General features: G+C 30.6%; 4 protein-coding genes across 4 annotated transcripts; 2 read left to right on the top strand and 2 right to left on the bottom strand.

Annotated features, from left to right (window-relative positions):
- Positions 1-6,592: 6,592 nt before the first annotated feature.
- LOC133832073 (uncharacterized) lies at positions 6,593-6,988 on the bottom strand. The gene has a single exon (XM_062262461.1). The coding sequence runs from the start codon at positions 6,986-6,988 to the stop codon at positions 6,593-6,595; it is 396 nt and encodes a 131-aa protein (XP_062118445.1).
- Positions 6,989-7,104: 116 nt separating this feature from the next.
- On the bottom strand, positions 7,105-7,687 carry LOC133832072 (uncharacterized). The gene is made up of 2 exons (XM_062262460.1): positions 7,400-7,687; positions 7,105-7,317 (listed from the first exon to the last, which is right to left on the bottom strand). Exons 1-2 carry the CDS (start codon positions 7,685-7,687, stop codon positions 7,105-7,107), a joined length of 501 nt encoding a protein of 166 aa, XP_062118444.1.
- Positions 7,688-8,347: 660 nt separating this feature from the next.
- Positions 8,348-8,890, top strand: LOC133832071 (uncharacterized). The gene is made up of 2 exons (XM_062262459.1): positions 8,348-8,613; positions 8,704-8,890. Exons 1-2 carry the CDS (start codon positions 8,348-8,350, stop codon positions 8,888-8,890), a joined length of 453 nt encoding a protein of 150 aa, XP_062118443.1.
- A 63-nt stretch (positions 8,891-8,953) lies between these two features.
- On the top strand, positions 8,954-9,673 carry LOC133832070 (uncharacterized). The gene has a single exon (XM_062262458.1). The coding sequence runs from the start codon at positions 8,954-8,956 to the stop codon at positions 9,671-9,673; it is 720 nt and encodes a 239-aa protein (XP_062118442.1).
- The last annotated feature ends 6,184 nt before the right edge of the window (positions 9,674-15,857 follow it).

Below are 15,857 nucleotides of genomic sequence, written 5' to 3'. Positions count from 1 at the left end.
TAAACCTACACCGACAGAACCGAAAACCGTTGAAACCGCTGCGGCGCAAACCGACCTTAATTCGGTCGGTTTAGGTTCCGGTGTCGGAACCGACCGAATACACCGAAACCGACCGAATAGCCACTGTACATATAAATTTGATTATATAAATATATATATTATATATATTACATTTACATTATCTTTAGTTATTTATTAATATTATTAAATTAAAAAAGAAATAGATAGTCAATTCAATTAAAGGTAATACACACGCCACCTCACACACGGATTCCCTCTCTCTCATCTATCTTATTTGAGTCTTACACCATAAGTTTCTGAATCCCTCTCCACCGCTAATCTAGTCACTCTCCCTCACTATCACTCACTCGGCCGCCCAGCCCACTGCCTTGCTTGTGCCGATTTCCTCAGTCACACACTCGACCTCTCCATATCTCTCACTCCCTCTATATCTTTCTCACCACTCGCTCTTCTTTTGATCTCGCCTCCCTCCCTCTTAGTCTTTGGGTCTTAGATCTCATTCCCTAAGCTCAGTCATCGTCTCTGTCCAGTCGATGACTTACTTCACAACGTCGGCAGCAAGGAAGGAGGTGAAGTGACTCAAGTGGCATCTCTCGTCTCTGTCCAGGTCCACAACTCCACCATTTTTGTCGAAGTGTCGAGTCCTTTCATCCCAAACTAGTGCATCTCCATTCTTCAAGTCAAGTGGTATAAATCAAATCTTCATTTCTTGTTTATCCATTTCATTATATATTTATTTTATTATTGCAAAATCATATATTGTTTTATATATTTTTTTTTGATTGATTTTAAGTTTTGTCAATTTTGGAATTAGTATTTTTGTTGGATGTAGATGTAGTTTACTGGGATATCTAATATATATTGGTTTGTATTTTGCTTAATTAATGTCATTGACTGTTGTATTTTGATTAATGTTGTTTGATTTTTTTATGGGTTTTGTTTATTATATATGTTATAGGTAGGGATCTTAAATCTATGTAGCACTATTTTTTTTCCTTTCGTTGGTCGATTAATGATAAAATTATATTCTAATGAAAATTGATCACAACTTAATTTTTCTCATATTAAAATTGAAAAAATCAGTTTTGGCGGTTTAAACCGACCAAACCAACATTGCAACGGTCGGTTTTTTTAGTAATTGTTATTAATCGGTCGGTTTTTGGATTGCACCGATCCGAACCGAAAACCGAATTTTGGATTGTAATATTGTAAAAAACCAACCAAACCGACCGATGCTCAGTCCTAATACATACCACACATAACTCATATAACCATTCATCACATACTCATCATATGCATCTTCATCCCATACTTAACACAATGGACATACACAATCAATGTAGTCATGCATATCACACTTAAGCACAAAATGTAAAATTTACTTACCTTAGGTCCTTAGCTTATTTTAAAATTGTTCACCAAGAGTTAATCAATCCAATCTATAAAGATCTTATTCAAGGTACATCATTTATTAAATTCGATAAAAATCGTAAATATATACTATTGATGGTGTATATTAACAATACCAGAACCACATAAATGATAATAATAATTATTATCATCATAATGCTAATACTCTTCATGCATCATAATCCTCTTTACAAAACACTACTTTAGGTCTTACTCATAATATAATGTATTTTTATGATACATTAATAATAATAATAATAATAATAATAATAATTTTCGTCTATAAATAAACTTATTTCAATATTAATAACAAAATACCTCAATAACAATACATATGTAAATGTATATATTCAAATAGTCATTTTATAAAAAAAATCATATTTTTAACATAAAATTGTAATAATCGATATAATGATATAATATAAATATAAATATTTGTATAATTATTAAAACATAAAATTGCACTTGAATGTTGGTACATATAAAACATTATGTAATTTCAGATGTTCATTTATTTGGACAATACTAGATTTTTGTACACTAATTTTGAAACCATTCAGTAGGATGATTGAGTTAGCAATAGTAGTGGAATGAAAAAAAGAGAAACAATTGATATCATAACAAATGTGATGAGTAGCTCCACTGTTGACAATCCATAGTAAATTGGAGAAAGTATTAGAGTTACCAGTACAATTTGACACCAGAGGTTGAGTTGTTGCCAAAGAAGAATTACTGTGTTGTAATTGCTGACTCAAAAGAGATATTTATCCCTAAATGGATGCATTAGAAGGGAGGACAGGGGCATTTGTGTGAGATGCAGTAGCTTGGTGAACAGAATGCCTATGGGATTGTTGAGCATTTTGAGAATGATGAAGTCTTTGAGGAGTGTCGGGTTTCCTTTTAGTACCATAACCAGGTGGAAAGCCATGAAGAAAATAGCATTTCTCTCTGAGATGACCTGGTTTTTGGCAATGAGTGCAGGGGGGCGTAGCTTCTTAGCAAGGGGTGGAAGGTGGTTTGGGGGAGGAGGATTAGGAACCTGGTTTGATGGGGGATACTGAACAGGTATCTGAGTTGTGGTAGAGGCAGCAATTATATTTGGATTTGTAGAAGGATCAAGATTCCTTTGTCTTTCGTCTAGTATTATCATAGAAAAAACTTTGGACAAGGAAGGTAATGGGTCAATCAACAAAACTTGAGCCCTAACAGCATGATATGATTCATTAAGACCAGTAAGAAATTGCAAAACCTGTTCTTGATTGTGAGAATCAAGATTATCAGCAGCAGCAGCACAGGTGCAAGGAGTTCTTGGACAAATTTAGTTTATTTCATCCCATATAGCCTTCAATTTGGTGAAATATGAGTTGACTGAATCATCACCTTGATGGAGATGAATGAGGGTTTGTCGAAGTTCAAAAAGTCGTGGCCCATTCCCTTGATTAAACCGGTTGTTTAGTTCTACCCACATAGCAGCTGCAGAGTTCAAGAACATTATACTACCCTTGATATCTAGGGAGACATAATGGATGATCCAAGACATGATCATTTATTGTAACGTTGCCAGGAATTGAAGTGGGGATCATTGGGGGAAGGCTGGGGGAGAGATCCATTGAGGAAATTGGATTTATTCTTTGCTCCAATCGATATCATGAAGTTCCAACGCCATTGTTGAAAGTTCTTGTCCATTAATGGAGGTGAGGCAAGAATGAGTCCCGGATGATCTCCATTACCCAAGAAATACGAATTCTTGGCATCTTCAAGGGGAGGACGATCAAGATTTTCCAGGGGAGTGAATCTGTTTGAAGCTAAGTTGTGTCCGCCATTGGTGTTGGAGTTCAAAACTTCAGGTAACTGGGATTGGTGTTGTGCATCTTCAATCGGTGCTTGAGGAGAATCTCTAAGGCTAGCAGAATAGTTGTGTCGAGTGCGAGCCATGAGGTTGTGGAGTGTTCTCTGATACCATAACAGAAGGAGAAAAGGATTTGTTTTATTGAAAATATAAAACTCTCTTCTTAACTATACACATGCCTTTGTTTATATATTGGTCTAAAACTAAACAAACAGAGCTGTAACAAACAACAACTAAAAACAAAACTAACTAACAACATTTTCCTAATGTAATACTCAAAGAATATATACAAGTTTAAATTAAAACTATTGATATACAATAACTAAAAAACCGAGCTTCCATAAACTGAACACTTTTGCTAATTAATATATATATATATATATTGAGTAATTTTGTACAACCCATTTGTTTTAAAATTGGTGTGAGTAAGTAGTAAGTAAAAATATACAAATATATAAACTAATTTATTACTAACTTTTCTTTTTCCCCTGTTTTTAAAGTAGTAACGGGTTTCTAAGAGTAAGTGCAATGCAACTGCAATACGACATTTATATGCCGTGTGATTGCATTTCAGTCTCCAACGCAACGAAAATTTGTCCTCCATTTAGCCGTGGATGAACAGTGCCACAACATATATGCTGTGGCACTGTTCTCACGGCAAATTTTTTTTTTATATATATTATATCTTTTTTTAAAAAATAAATATATATATCCTATATATATATAAACATATGTGTATTATTTTGGTCTATATTTTATGTTGGGTTTTTTAAATTATAAATACACATATAATTTAATTTTCTAAATAAAATTTTAAATATTTCATAATTAATTTTTTATATAATTTATTTTAATTTGTGTATGAAAATTCTTCCTCTACACTATAAGAAAATAAAATTAACATTGAAATTGATTAAATATACAAAAGATAATTAATGTAACGCCCTGGCTACCCCAGAACAGTTACGGAGAACGGTGAACCAGAAATTTGACCCGCTACCCGAGTCCTTTGGTTAAAAACGTGATCTAAGTGTTATTATCAGGTTAAGGTAGAAAACCAGTAAAAAGGTAAGGGTACATTTCATTAAGTAAATAAACTGCTCATGAGCCTTTTAAAATGTTTACAAGTAGTTCGTAATACAAAAGAGTCGCTACAGTTCCAAATTTACAAACTCCGCCGGCCTAAGCGGCAAAAATAGGGTAAACCCCTAGTTCCTCTGAGAACTCTTTGACCGTGGCGGTCAAGCGGCCCTGTATGTACATCACACCGCCCAAGCTCTCCACTCAAGGCTGGCCAAGCTTTTTCTTTCCTTTACCTGCACCACATAGCACCCATGAGCCAAGGCCCAGCAAGAAAACACAATAGAATACGATATAATATCAACAACGATCATAATAATCATCCGGGACTATCAGTCCAACGAATAGGTGACAATAGCCAAAAGTCACAGTGATGAGCATCGCTCCCTCTAGCCATGTGACGATAGGGTCACCAGGGCTTAATCGATAAATGTTTCGTTCATAAGTTTGTTCAGGACAGGTGCATGGTGATTGGTCACCAACATAACCTTCCTCACGACCCTAGAGTCGAAACTATGGACAACGTCCCTTAGCCACGTGACAAACGGTCACCGGGGTCATATACCTTGGCTTAAGTCATCTGGTTGTAGACCAGGCAAGCACTTATAAGTTCTTCGACCTTAGGGTCGGTCCCGCATTAATGCCATAGAGCCATTCAATGTGTGATCGTCGACTTTAGATTCGGTCCCTGACTAGTCAGTGTCTTAAACAGGTAATCAGCATTCATTAGCATTTAATATGCAATCCACGTTCACATATATCAACCAGCGAGCCTCAATATCAAACCATCCATGTCATATACCTGTACAGGGTGCAACTGTATCCATACACTGTTTTCTTACCTCAAGTTCGAGCGAGAAGTATGATAAAGACGACCCCTGAGAACGATCGGTCTTTTAGTTCCTTAGCGGTTACCTAATCACAACCAATTATAACCTCCATTAATGAGAATCCACAATAATAGGGTCTTAACCTAAGCACCATCCTCGGGACCTCGAAACATGCCCACACGGTGAGTAGAATCGATCCCGGGCCTTAAGGATTGAAACCCCAAGTCAAAAACACTCAAAACGGGGTTTGGAAGGAACAGGGTAGTGCTACAGCGCTCAACCCCTAGCGCTACAGCGCTATACTCAGAACCGCCCAAGTGCCAGAAACCCTCCTGAGGAGCGCTATAGCGCCCTAGGGTGGGCGCTGTAGCGCTACCTCCAGCCCAAAACACCCCTGAACCGACCTTCTTCATCTCCTTCGTTTCTAACTCGATCTCCAAGCTTCCAAAGCCTATTCTTGATGCCAAATGAACCCAAAAACCATCCCAACACACCCCAAACATCACAAGCATGGGAACCCTAACCAAAACTCCCAACAAAACCCATGAATTCACCCTAAACATTTCAGCTGCAAAACAAAACCAAAACAGAGCAAACCAGGAAAACTATGGTTAGAAACTTACCCAAAGCTCGGCTTATGAAGCTCTTCAATGGTGGAACACACTCCCAAACACCCAAGGCTTGCTTCCTAAGCTTGAATCCTCAAAATTGGTTCAGAAACCACAAAGAACAGTGAGGAGAAGAAGGTACGGGAGAACTCTCAAAGATACTTTGTTTTTCCATCACCTTTTTAAGCTAAATAAGGTTATATCTATCCTAGGGGTGAAATGACCATTTTACCCCTAGGTCAATTAATGGTTTCTAAAGACTCCCAAGGGCATTTTTGGTACTTTCCTCCTAACTCGTTAATCATAATTAACGCTCTCTAATTCCCGCTATTCTAAAAAATCATAAACACCAATAATTCACATCCCGTTACCCTTTATCTCCCGGTAACGCTCTAATCATCAAAATCACCCCGAGACTCAACCCAAGTCCCGGCACTTAAACCTGTTGTGACTAAACCGCTAATCAATAATCTACGATCGTCTCATGTCGAACAGCTCGAACAAACCCACATCTTAATGTGGTCTCAACATATATCACCGACATGCATACAATTAACATTATATTATAATATAATTCTCATAAACGTACATAAACACGTTAAATGGCAAAATTAAACAATTATGGCCCTCCCGGCCTACAAATCCAGCCGTTAACAGTAATAGGGAATCCGGGGCATTACAATTAAAATATTACAAACTTACATTCTAATATTAAAATCAAATACACCAAACATAAAATGGAAAACAATATATATATATAACACAAGACAAACTAAGACATACTTCTAATAATTTTAAAAATCATTCCCAGTTCTGCCAAGATAGTCATAATATTGACTATAATCTTGTGAAGGATTTTGAGATCGTTGATGTTCATCTTCAGCTCCTTCTCTGTGTTCTTCTTCATATTGAGATCTTTGGAACTGAGATGCTCGATATTGAGATCCCTGATATTGAGATCTTTCTCCTTGTTCTCCATGTTCGGATGTTTGTGCTCTTGATCTGTAAATTTTTCTCTTTTCGCTTTGAATAAATTGGCGAAACTCTGGATCGGATATAGAATTCATATTCGTAAATAAAATTTTATTCTCTTCTCTCATTCTAGCCACATCAACCTTTTGTCTCAGAAGTTCATTTCTTTCAAAGTTTCCCTTTTCTATAACGTTAACAAGTTTTTGACTTTGATCCATTAATTTCTTAAATTGTTCATCACTTTTTTGTTTTCCTTTTTTCTTTTTTCACACCGATAGGTCTTTCAGATAAATTAATAGGAACTCCTCATCATTCATATTAAGATCAAATGAACTCATACCGGTGGGTGCCGATGTCGGTGATTCGAAGCCAGAAGAACAAGATTGGGGGAATTGAAACTACAACCTTGTTGTTGGAATCTAGCTGGTGAATTGGTGTTGTCATTTGTAAATTTCTCACAATCTTTAAGAATGGACCACACATGATCAAATTTGAACCCTCTTATGTACTTTGGATCTTGTGCTAATAGCATCTTCGCTTGATTTAACTATTGAATAATAAATAAATAATGTCAATAAAATTAAAAATAAGTTACTAACTAAAAATAAACTATAACAATATATACTCACAATATCTTCATGTGAAGCACCACTTGGATTTTTATTTTCAATTTGGTTAACGCATCCCCTCAATTTTGAAACTGTAGCAAGAATGGTCGTCATTCGAGTTTGCAAAGATCTTCTCGGTCGAGGTTGACTACTAAACTGTCCAGAGTGATACGCTAATTCAACTCTTGCCCACATCTGATCTCTGGATTGGTTTATTCCTATGATTGGATTTTGAGAAATGTCAAGATACACATGACACAAGTGCACATCTTCTTCAATTGAGTATGAAGAAGTTCGAATTGAAGTCATTTTGAAAGAGAAAGAAGTTGGTTTAGAACTATGTTGAAGAGGTGTGGTCATCTTATGTGAAAAATATGCCATTATATAGGGATGTTGAAGCTAGATTTCTTAAGACAAAATAATTTGAAATCCGAAGACAAAAATATGATGTGACAATACAATGCTACGGGTATCTTATCTTAAGACAAAATGTGATGTGACAATACAATGCTACGGGTATCTTTTCTTAAGACAAAATATGATGTGACAATACAATGCTACAAGTATCTTTTCTTAAGACAAAATAATTTGAAATCTGAAGACAAAATACGATGTGACAATACAATGCTACGGGTATCTCTTTCTCAAGACAAAATATGATGTGACAATACAATGCTACGTGTATCTTTTCTTAAGACAAAATAATTTGAAATCTGAAGACAAAATACGATGTGACAATACAATGCTACGGGTATCTTTTCTTAAGACAAAATATGATGTGACAATACAATGCTACGTGTATCTTTTCTTAAGACAAAATAATTTGAAATCTGAAGATAAAATATGATGTGACAATACAATGCTACGGGTATCTTTTCTTAAGACAAAATAATTTGAAATCTGAAGATAGTGAATATCTACACTATAAAACATTGGCTTAATGTGGACCAACAACACATACGACTAAAGATGAATTCTCATTATGGTAGTTCATCTTATTTGGCATCGTCTTCTTCTTTAGATGATGATGATGATTATTATGATGATCTAGAAAAACAAGTGGTATGTCAAATTACTACTAACAACAATTTTTGCATCGCTCAACACCAAAATAATGAAGGGTCACACAGGGGCTCAATTCCTTGTCATATAGTAGTCAACCGTGACCGAGAAAATGCTGATCGCAATCTCTTCAACGACTATTTTGCAGAGAACCCTCGATTTTCTGCCTCGATGTTCCGCCGAAGATTCTGAATGGGTCGTGCTTTATTCCTTCATATTTATGATGTTGTACAAAGGCATGACAATTACTTCGTCCAATGAAGAGATGGACTCGGTAAGCTTGGGTTATCGGGTCTACAAAAAGTAACAGCTGTATTTCGAATGTTGGCATATGGTGTACCGGCAGATGCTACCAATGAGTACATCAAAATAGGAGAATCTACTGCTTTGGAAAGTTTGAAACAATTTTGTCGTGCTGTTGTCAAGGTTTTTGGAGCCCGCTATCTCTGATCACCTAACACTGATGATGTTGCAAGGCTACTACACATTGGTGAAAGTCGAGGTTTTTCAGGAATGTTGGGTAGTTTAGATTGTATGCATTGGAAATGGAAAAATTATCCTACGGCTTGGGGAGGACAATACGCTGGTCGTAGTGGATCTCCGACTATTATTCTTGAAGTTGTAGCTGACTATGATCTTTGGATATGGCATGCATATTTTGGTCTACCTGGATCTAACAATGATATTAACGTGTTGGAGGCGTCCCATCTTTTTGCTGATCTTGCTGCGGGTGTTTCTCCACCCACTAATTATGTCATTAAAGGGAAAGAGTATAATATGAGTTATTATTTAGCCGACGGTATATATCCAAAATGGTCTACTATCGTTCAAACCATTCATGAGCCACTTGACCCGAAGAAACAATTTTTTGCTCGAAAACAAGAAGCATGTAGAAAAGATGTAGAACGTTCGTTTGGAGTATTGCTATCAAGATTTTCCATTGTGGCAGGACCAGCGCGTCTATGGAATAAGAGGATATTACATGATATAATGACTTCATGTGTTATTATGCATAATATGATAATAGAAGATGAACGCGACTTTAATGCACCCATTGAAGAATGGTTCGAAGTGCCAAATCCAGAAGTTGAGATGGTGGGTAATGACGATGCTCGATTTCAAGAATTTCTAGCTCGACATAGAAAAATCAAAGATAAGGATGCTTACATTGCACTTCGAAATGCATTAATTGAACACTTGTGGGACGGATATAGTATCGGAAAATTAGTTTAATTTAATTAATATTTCAAGGGTGTGTTATGTTTTAGGGTTAATTGAATGTATTTTATTTTAGTAGTGTAATATTTAAATAGGAAAATGTAATGTGTTATTATAATTTTCAAGTTTTAATATTTATGAAATAAGTTTCATGTAATTAATAATGACATTTTTACTTAATTGATTAATTAATTAAATAAATAAACGATAAAATAATAATATAATAAAAAGAATATTCTATTTTATTAAAAAACAATATAATAATAAATAATATATTTTTTTATGTAACTTTTGGTATTTTGATTGGAATGGAAAAAAAATATAATGCTAAGATTATTTAGTTTTGGTGTTGGTGCAACACCATAATGGGGTAATGGGTTGGAGATGCTCTAATATGCCAAAATCTTAAAATACAAAACAATTAATTACACCATTTTTTTTAGAGTGAGAATCAAATACTAATATCTGAAAACACAAAGTAATACTCAGTTACCAATTTTTTTTTCAATTTTTAGAAATAGTAACCAATTAATTACTTATTAGAGGGCACCTCTCGTAGGAAGTTTCTCACTACAGGGGTATCACATTGTGGTGGATGTGGTTGATTAGCTTATATGTTTTGTTTCTTTCTTTCCTTTTAAGTCTTCCTGGAATTCTCACTTTCATTTCACATTTAAGTACTCTTGTTCTATAAATAGTTTATAATTATAAGTAGTGATTAAAAATAATCAAATCAATACTCAATAATTTTTTGATATAATTACACACTTCACCCTATATCTCAACTTTTTTTTTAAAATATACGGTATATGTCAAATATATAGTTTAGCTTTTGATATAGGTGTTTTAAGAAGTATATATCCATATAAATATGCATACGACATGTCTCTATAGTATTGCTAATCATATATATATATCACTATAATATTATCTATAAGATTATAATTAAAATATTAATATTAATAATTATAATGCCTTATTATATGTATATATTATTTTGATTATATATAATAAATGAAGCATATATATATAACTAGATACAAGCAACGTCCACTATGTACGTTTGCTTAGTTTTATTTATAGAATTTATTAATTATTTTTATTAAATTTATATTAATGTCATATAAATTTTAAATAAATATCATATTTTAATTAAATAATTTGTTTATCTTTGCTCTAGTTTTTTAATTTGAGAGTGACAATAAGAGATTATATATTATATGTTTAATATAATATTAAATATTATACGTAGATTTTAAATTTAAGTTTCTTGCTAATTTTTTTTAAAAATAATTTGTTGCTAATTGACATTAGATTATATTATATGTTTAATATGATATTATTCTAATAAGTGAGTTTTAAGTTTAAATAAATTCTATTTAAGTTATAAAATATATGATTTTATTATTTTTAAATAATTATCATTGTAAAATATCTCAAAAATATTTTATTTTAATTTTTCTAATTATTTATTATTTTAAAATAATTATCATGGTAAATTATCTAAAAAATATCCTATTTTAATTTGTTTAATTATTTATTATTTTTAAATAATTATCATTGTTAAATATCTCAAAAATATCCTATTTTAATTTTTTTAATTATTTATTTTATTTTATTTAAGTTTAAGTATTTACAAACTACCGTTAAATATAAGAATATTCTATTAAATATAAGAATATTCCGTTAAAGTTAACATTAAAAAAATAAAAAACCGTTAAAACCAAAAATTTCCGTTATCTACACACTTATTATATAGAAGAGATATAGTTGAACGAAAGAATGTTTTATTTGATCATCGTATTGATATTTTTGACAAATTAAAATTAATCTCTTTAAATAATACTAAAGATGAGTAATTATTTAAATAATAACAAGTTGTTACAAATTAGTAACATTGTGTTACGAATAATATTGGGAGGATAAATAACTATTAAAATTATAAAACTAGAAAATTTTAATTACAATTATGTTAAGTAAATATATAAATTATTTATGCAAATATTATTTGAAAATTATAATTTTATTTGTGAATTAGTTTTGTAAACTTTTGTTACAAAAATAGATTTTTTTTTTGTTATGAATGAATTGGTAATTGTTATTTACAAATTTGTAAAAGTACTTATTGTAATAGTTTTGTTACTACTTGTTACAATCTTGTAACTAATATTTATACTTGTTAATGAGTTTTAGTTATTGCATGTAACAATTTTATTATTAATTGTAATAGTTTTGTTACTACTTGTTACAATCTTGTAACTAATATTTATACTTGTTAATGAGTTTTAGTTATTGCATGTAACAATTTTATTATTAATTGTAATAGTTTTGTTACTACTTGTTATAATATTGATAATAGTTGTTCTAAAATCTAACATTTTGTAAATTTTAGTTACAAAAATTAAATATTTTACTTATAAAATTAATTCTGTAAATCATTGTTACAAACATGTTAACAAAAAAAAAGAATGTGTTACGTTAATAATGAATTTTCAAATTAATAAACTAATAATGACTAAATTTTAAGTATTAAAATCTATATTAATTTGTTTGTAAAAAAAACCTATATTTATTTGGATTGATTTTCACAAGTAACATTTTATTTTTTGAATATTTTTTTCTTCTCATTATTTTTTCAAATTTAGTTATTAGAGAATACCTTAAAAAAAATCAAACCAACAAAAATATTTATGGTGATAAATTTGGCCCGATTATAATATTATTAAATAAATAACATTCAAATTATTACATTCGCCTTTATAATAATTAATAATTATATTATTAATTTTTAAAAATATTAATAGAGTTTATATTGTGTTTTGTCTTATTACTTGTTTAGTATAAGGAAAAATCACATGTATTATTGAATGGACTTGGGTGCTGTAGTTACCAATAGAACATTTATTGATTGGCATCCCTCGGGTGTTGTATATTTGTAATTAATTTTACTTATTGTATATTTAGAATTTTTTTATTAACTCACGGTATGAATGCAAATTTCCCTAATTTTTTTATATATGGATATGTCTATATTAATATAACCTATATAAATGAATTACAAATTAGTTAAATCAACCAATCTGAATGTTCAGTGAAATAAATTAAAAATAAATAGATCATACAACATATCTGTTCGTAATTGATCATGGAACTATATAAATTAATACAAATTAATTATATCAACCAATCATTTCACTTTGTTTTTGTGGCACCAATCATTTCAGTTTTAAGTTCTTTATATGCATTTATCTTTAGTTACTTTTGTTTATCACTGTTATTTAAAAAAAATGATATTTTTTCATAAAAAAAATATAAAAGTATGGGAAAATAAATATTTTTTTATTAATTTTTTGCCAGATATTTTTGTAATTAAGAGCTCTTAATCCCATGATAAAAAAAAAAGACAAAGTTTAAGATCCCATATTATACAAAACTTTAAAAAAAAAAAATCTCATATAAAGTGCAATTTCACTTTTCCCGTGTCATTGGACCTTTGGGTGTAAAATTACGCATACATCTCTCAGTATAAACCTTCACGTTAGTTTTGGATTTGGTAGCTAACAATCTTAGAAAAATATACACTAGCACACAATTTTTCAAAATATTTACAAAAATACCAACTTTAAAAATCTTATACAACATATTTATACCAAATTTTTAAAGTAGAAAAAGTAATTTACAATTCTACCAGATCCCTTATCATGGAATCTAAAATTAGAATTCTACTTATTACTCATAACAATAGTAATAGTTTTGTGCTAAAAATAAAGATTGGATATATATTAGTTACAAATCCAATTTTCTTTTGGGGTATTTATCTTGCAAATACCCTATAATAAATTCATATTTATATATATATATATAATAAAAAAAATATTTACAAAAATATGGTGGTGAAATAATAGTTACACAATTAAACAAGAGGTTTGAAACTAATAGTTAGAGAAATAATAATAATAATAAGATACCTCTACTGAAACTAATAATTACAAAAAATATATGGCTCAAACAAATGCAACAATGTTTCATGGAAATATTTGAACTTAATTAATGACTAGGTTTTAATTTTCTCAACATCAGAAATCCAGTTGTTTGTTTAATTTCGTTTGGAGAAGATTTTATTATCGACATGGATAAGAGCAAATTCAACCAAATACGATAAGTTTCACGTATGGCAAAGACGTCGATTCGAGTCTTTAGACTTCTTAGTCTTGATTGCAACGATGAGATGATCGCGATGGTGGCTAATGTTGTTAGGATTTATGCTCTAAAAGACATTTTATTAATTTAAATAAAATTATAATTTTATTATATTTGAATGTTACAATTATTATTTGAATAATTTATATGAATATAAGAAAATTTCATATTCATTTATGAGAATATGATCTTGTATTAGTACAAAAGAATTAAGATCATATACAATGAATAAAATAGTCAGTAACATATTGAAGTAAGGAACCTTTAATGAATGGTTACTGGTACGGTCTACTAAGCATACGAGATGCAAGTAGTCTAGATTCGAATTACTGATATAGTAGACATCTTGGTAAATGTACTGTATATAATAAAGATTATTTATGACAGGACCATATGAATTAACTATCCTTATAAACTTATTGTTTGCCATAAATATTTAATTCTTATCATAATAGATGACCATTTGTAGAACAGTATAAATCTTGAGTAGTCATAAAATCCTGTTTGTGCTTATTGGATCTTTTGATTCACTCGTTAATGATTTTTTAGTATAATGAGACTAATGACTTTTGTTTTGGAGATTCAATATCATTAATGGTTGTGAACATGATTTACAATAATGGAATTCATACTTTCCTAACGAATCGAATATTGGCTCCCTTAAGGGTTAATTCTGGAAGTGAATAGCTATTGAACTCAAATCTATAATTTGATTATAGATTAATTATTCGCTAGTGAATTAATGCTACTTAAGGAACAAGAGGTAAGTAGAAGGGTAAAACGATAATTTTTTACCAGCTCTAATTAACGAACCAATAATTTGATGACATAACTATATTTATTGATTATATTGACGGACTACATAGAAAACTCTGCAAATATAATTTTATAAATACTTAGAGTACAATTCCATATTTATAATTAAGTAATCATGGAATTAATAAATAAGATTATTAGATTAAAGAGTTTAATTAATAATCTGGTTTATTGGAGCTTCGTATTATAGGTCCATGGTCCCCATGACATCTTTGTCTTATATTGTTAAGGGTAAGGATGTTATAAGGAAATTTTGTAGAGAGAATGACTTAATTGCAAAAGAATTAATTTTCTAGGACAATGAAATAATAATGTGATAATTATGGGTAAATGATTAATTGTGAATTAATTAATTATTTAATTGTATAGTTTTTATTTTGAAAAAAAACTATATTTTAAAATAAATGTTAATCATGTTTGGATTAATATATAGAGAGATTAATAATTATCTTATTATGAGATATTTATTTATTTATTTATTTAAAAACTGATATTTTAAGATAGAGCTAATTTTGAATTAATTCATATTTATTTTGGGATAAATATATTATCTTAAATATTAATTAAATAAACAAATAAGAAATTTAGGGGAATCCCTAATGTTGCACCACCGAGGGATAGAAAAACTTCTTGGGATTTGAATTTTGAATTTCAAATTTTTTTTTTAAAATACGATTTAAAATTAAATAATTAAAATAGAAGTAACTGGTCAGTTTTTTTAAATAAAATAAAGATTAATTAAATTAGTTAATTATCTTTATAAACTGAATCAATACTTTCAGTTTAAGGTTTATGAAATTGTTTTGACTGTCAGACTCTCTCTCTCTCAAGGAAACGATAGAATTTCCTAAACCTGAAATTCTAGAAATTTCTATATTATCTCTCTTCTCAATCCTCCCTAGATCTCATGTGTTGAGTACATCTAGAGAATTCTAAATCAATCTTTGAATCCTACGTGCCCACACATGCCCTTGTGTGTTTGAGGATTGATCTGGAAGATTAATGTGTGCGCTTTTAGAATAAGGATAGGAAGATCATTGATTTATGCAAAAAGATTCAAGGACACTTGATAGGCTTCAAGATGTAATATTTTATCTATTTGTATGTGATTTAATATATCGATATATATATGATCATGACTGGTATTAATATTTTTTAAAAAGATCTCATTCTGCAGCGTATT

Source organism: Humulus lupulus, chromosome 4 (genome assembly GCF_963169125.1).
Source record: "Humulus lupulus chromosome 4, drHumLupu1.1, whole genome shotgun sequence".
NCBI lineage: Eukaryota > Viridiplantae > Streptophyta > Magnoliopsida > Rosales > Cannabaceae > Humulus > Humulus lupulus.
The sequence above is the reverse complement of the archived record's forward strand: the minus strand, read 5'-3'. Positions and strand labels throughout refer to the sequence as shown.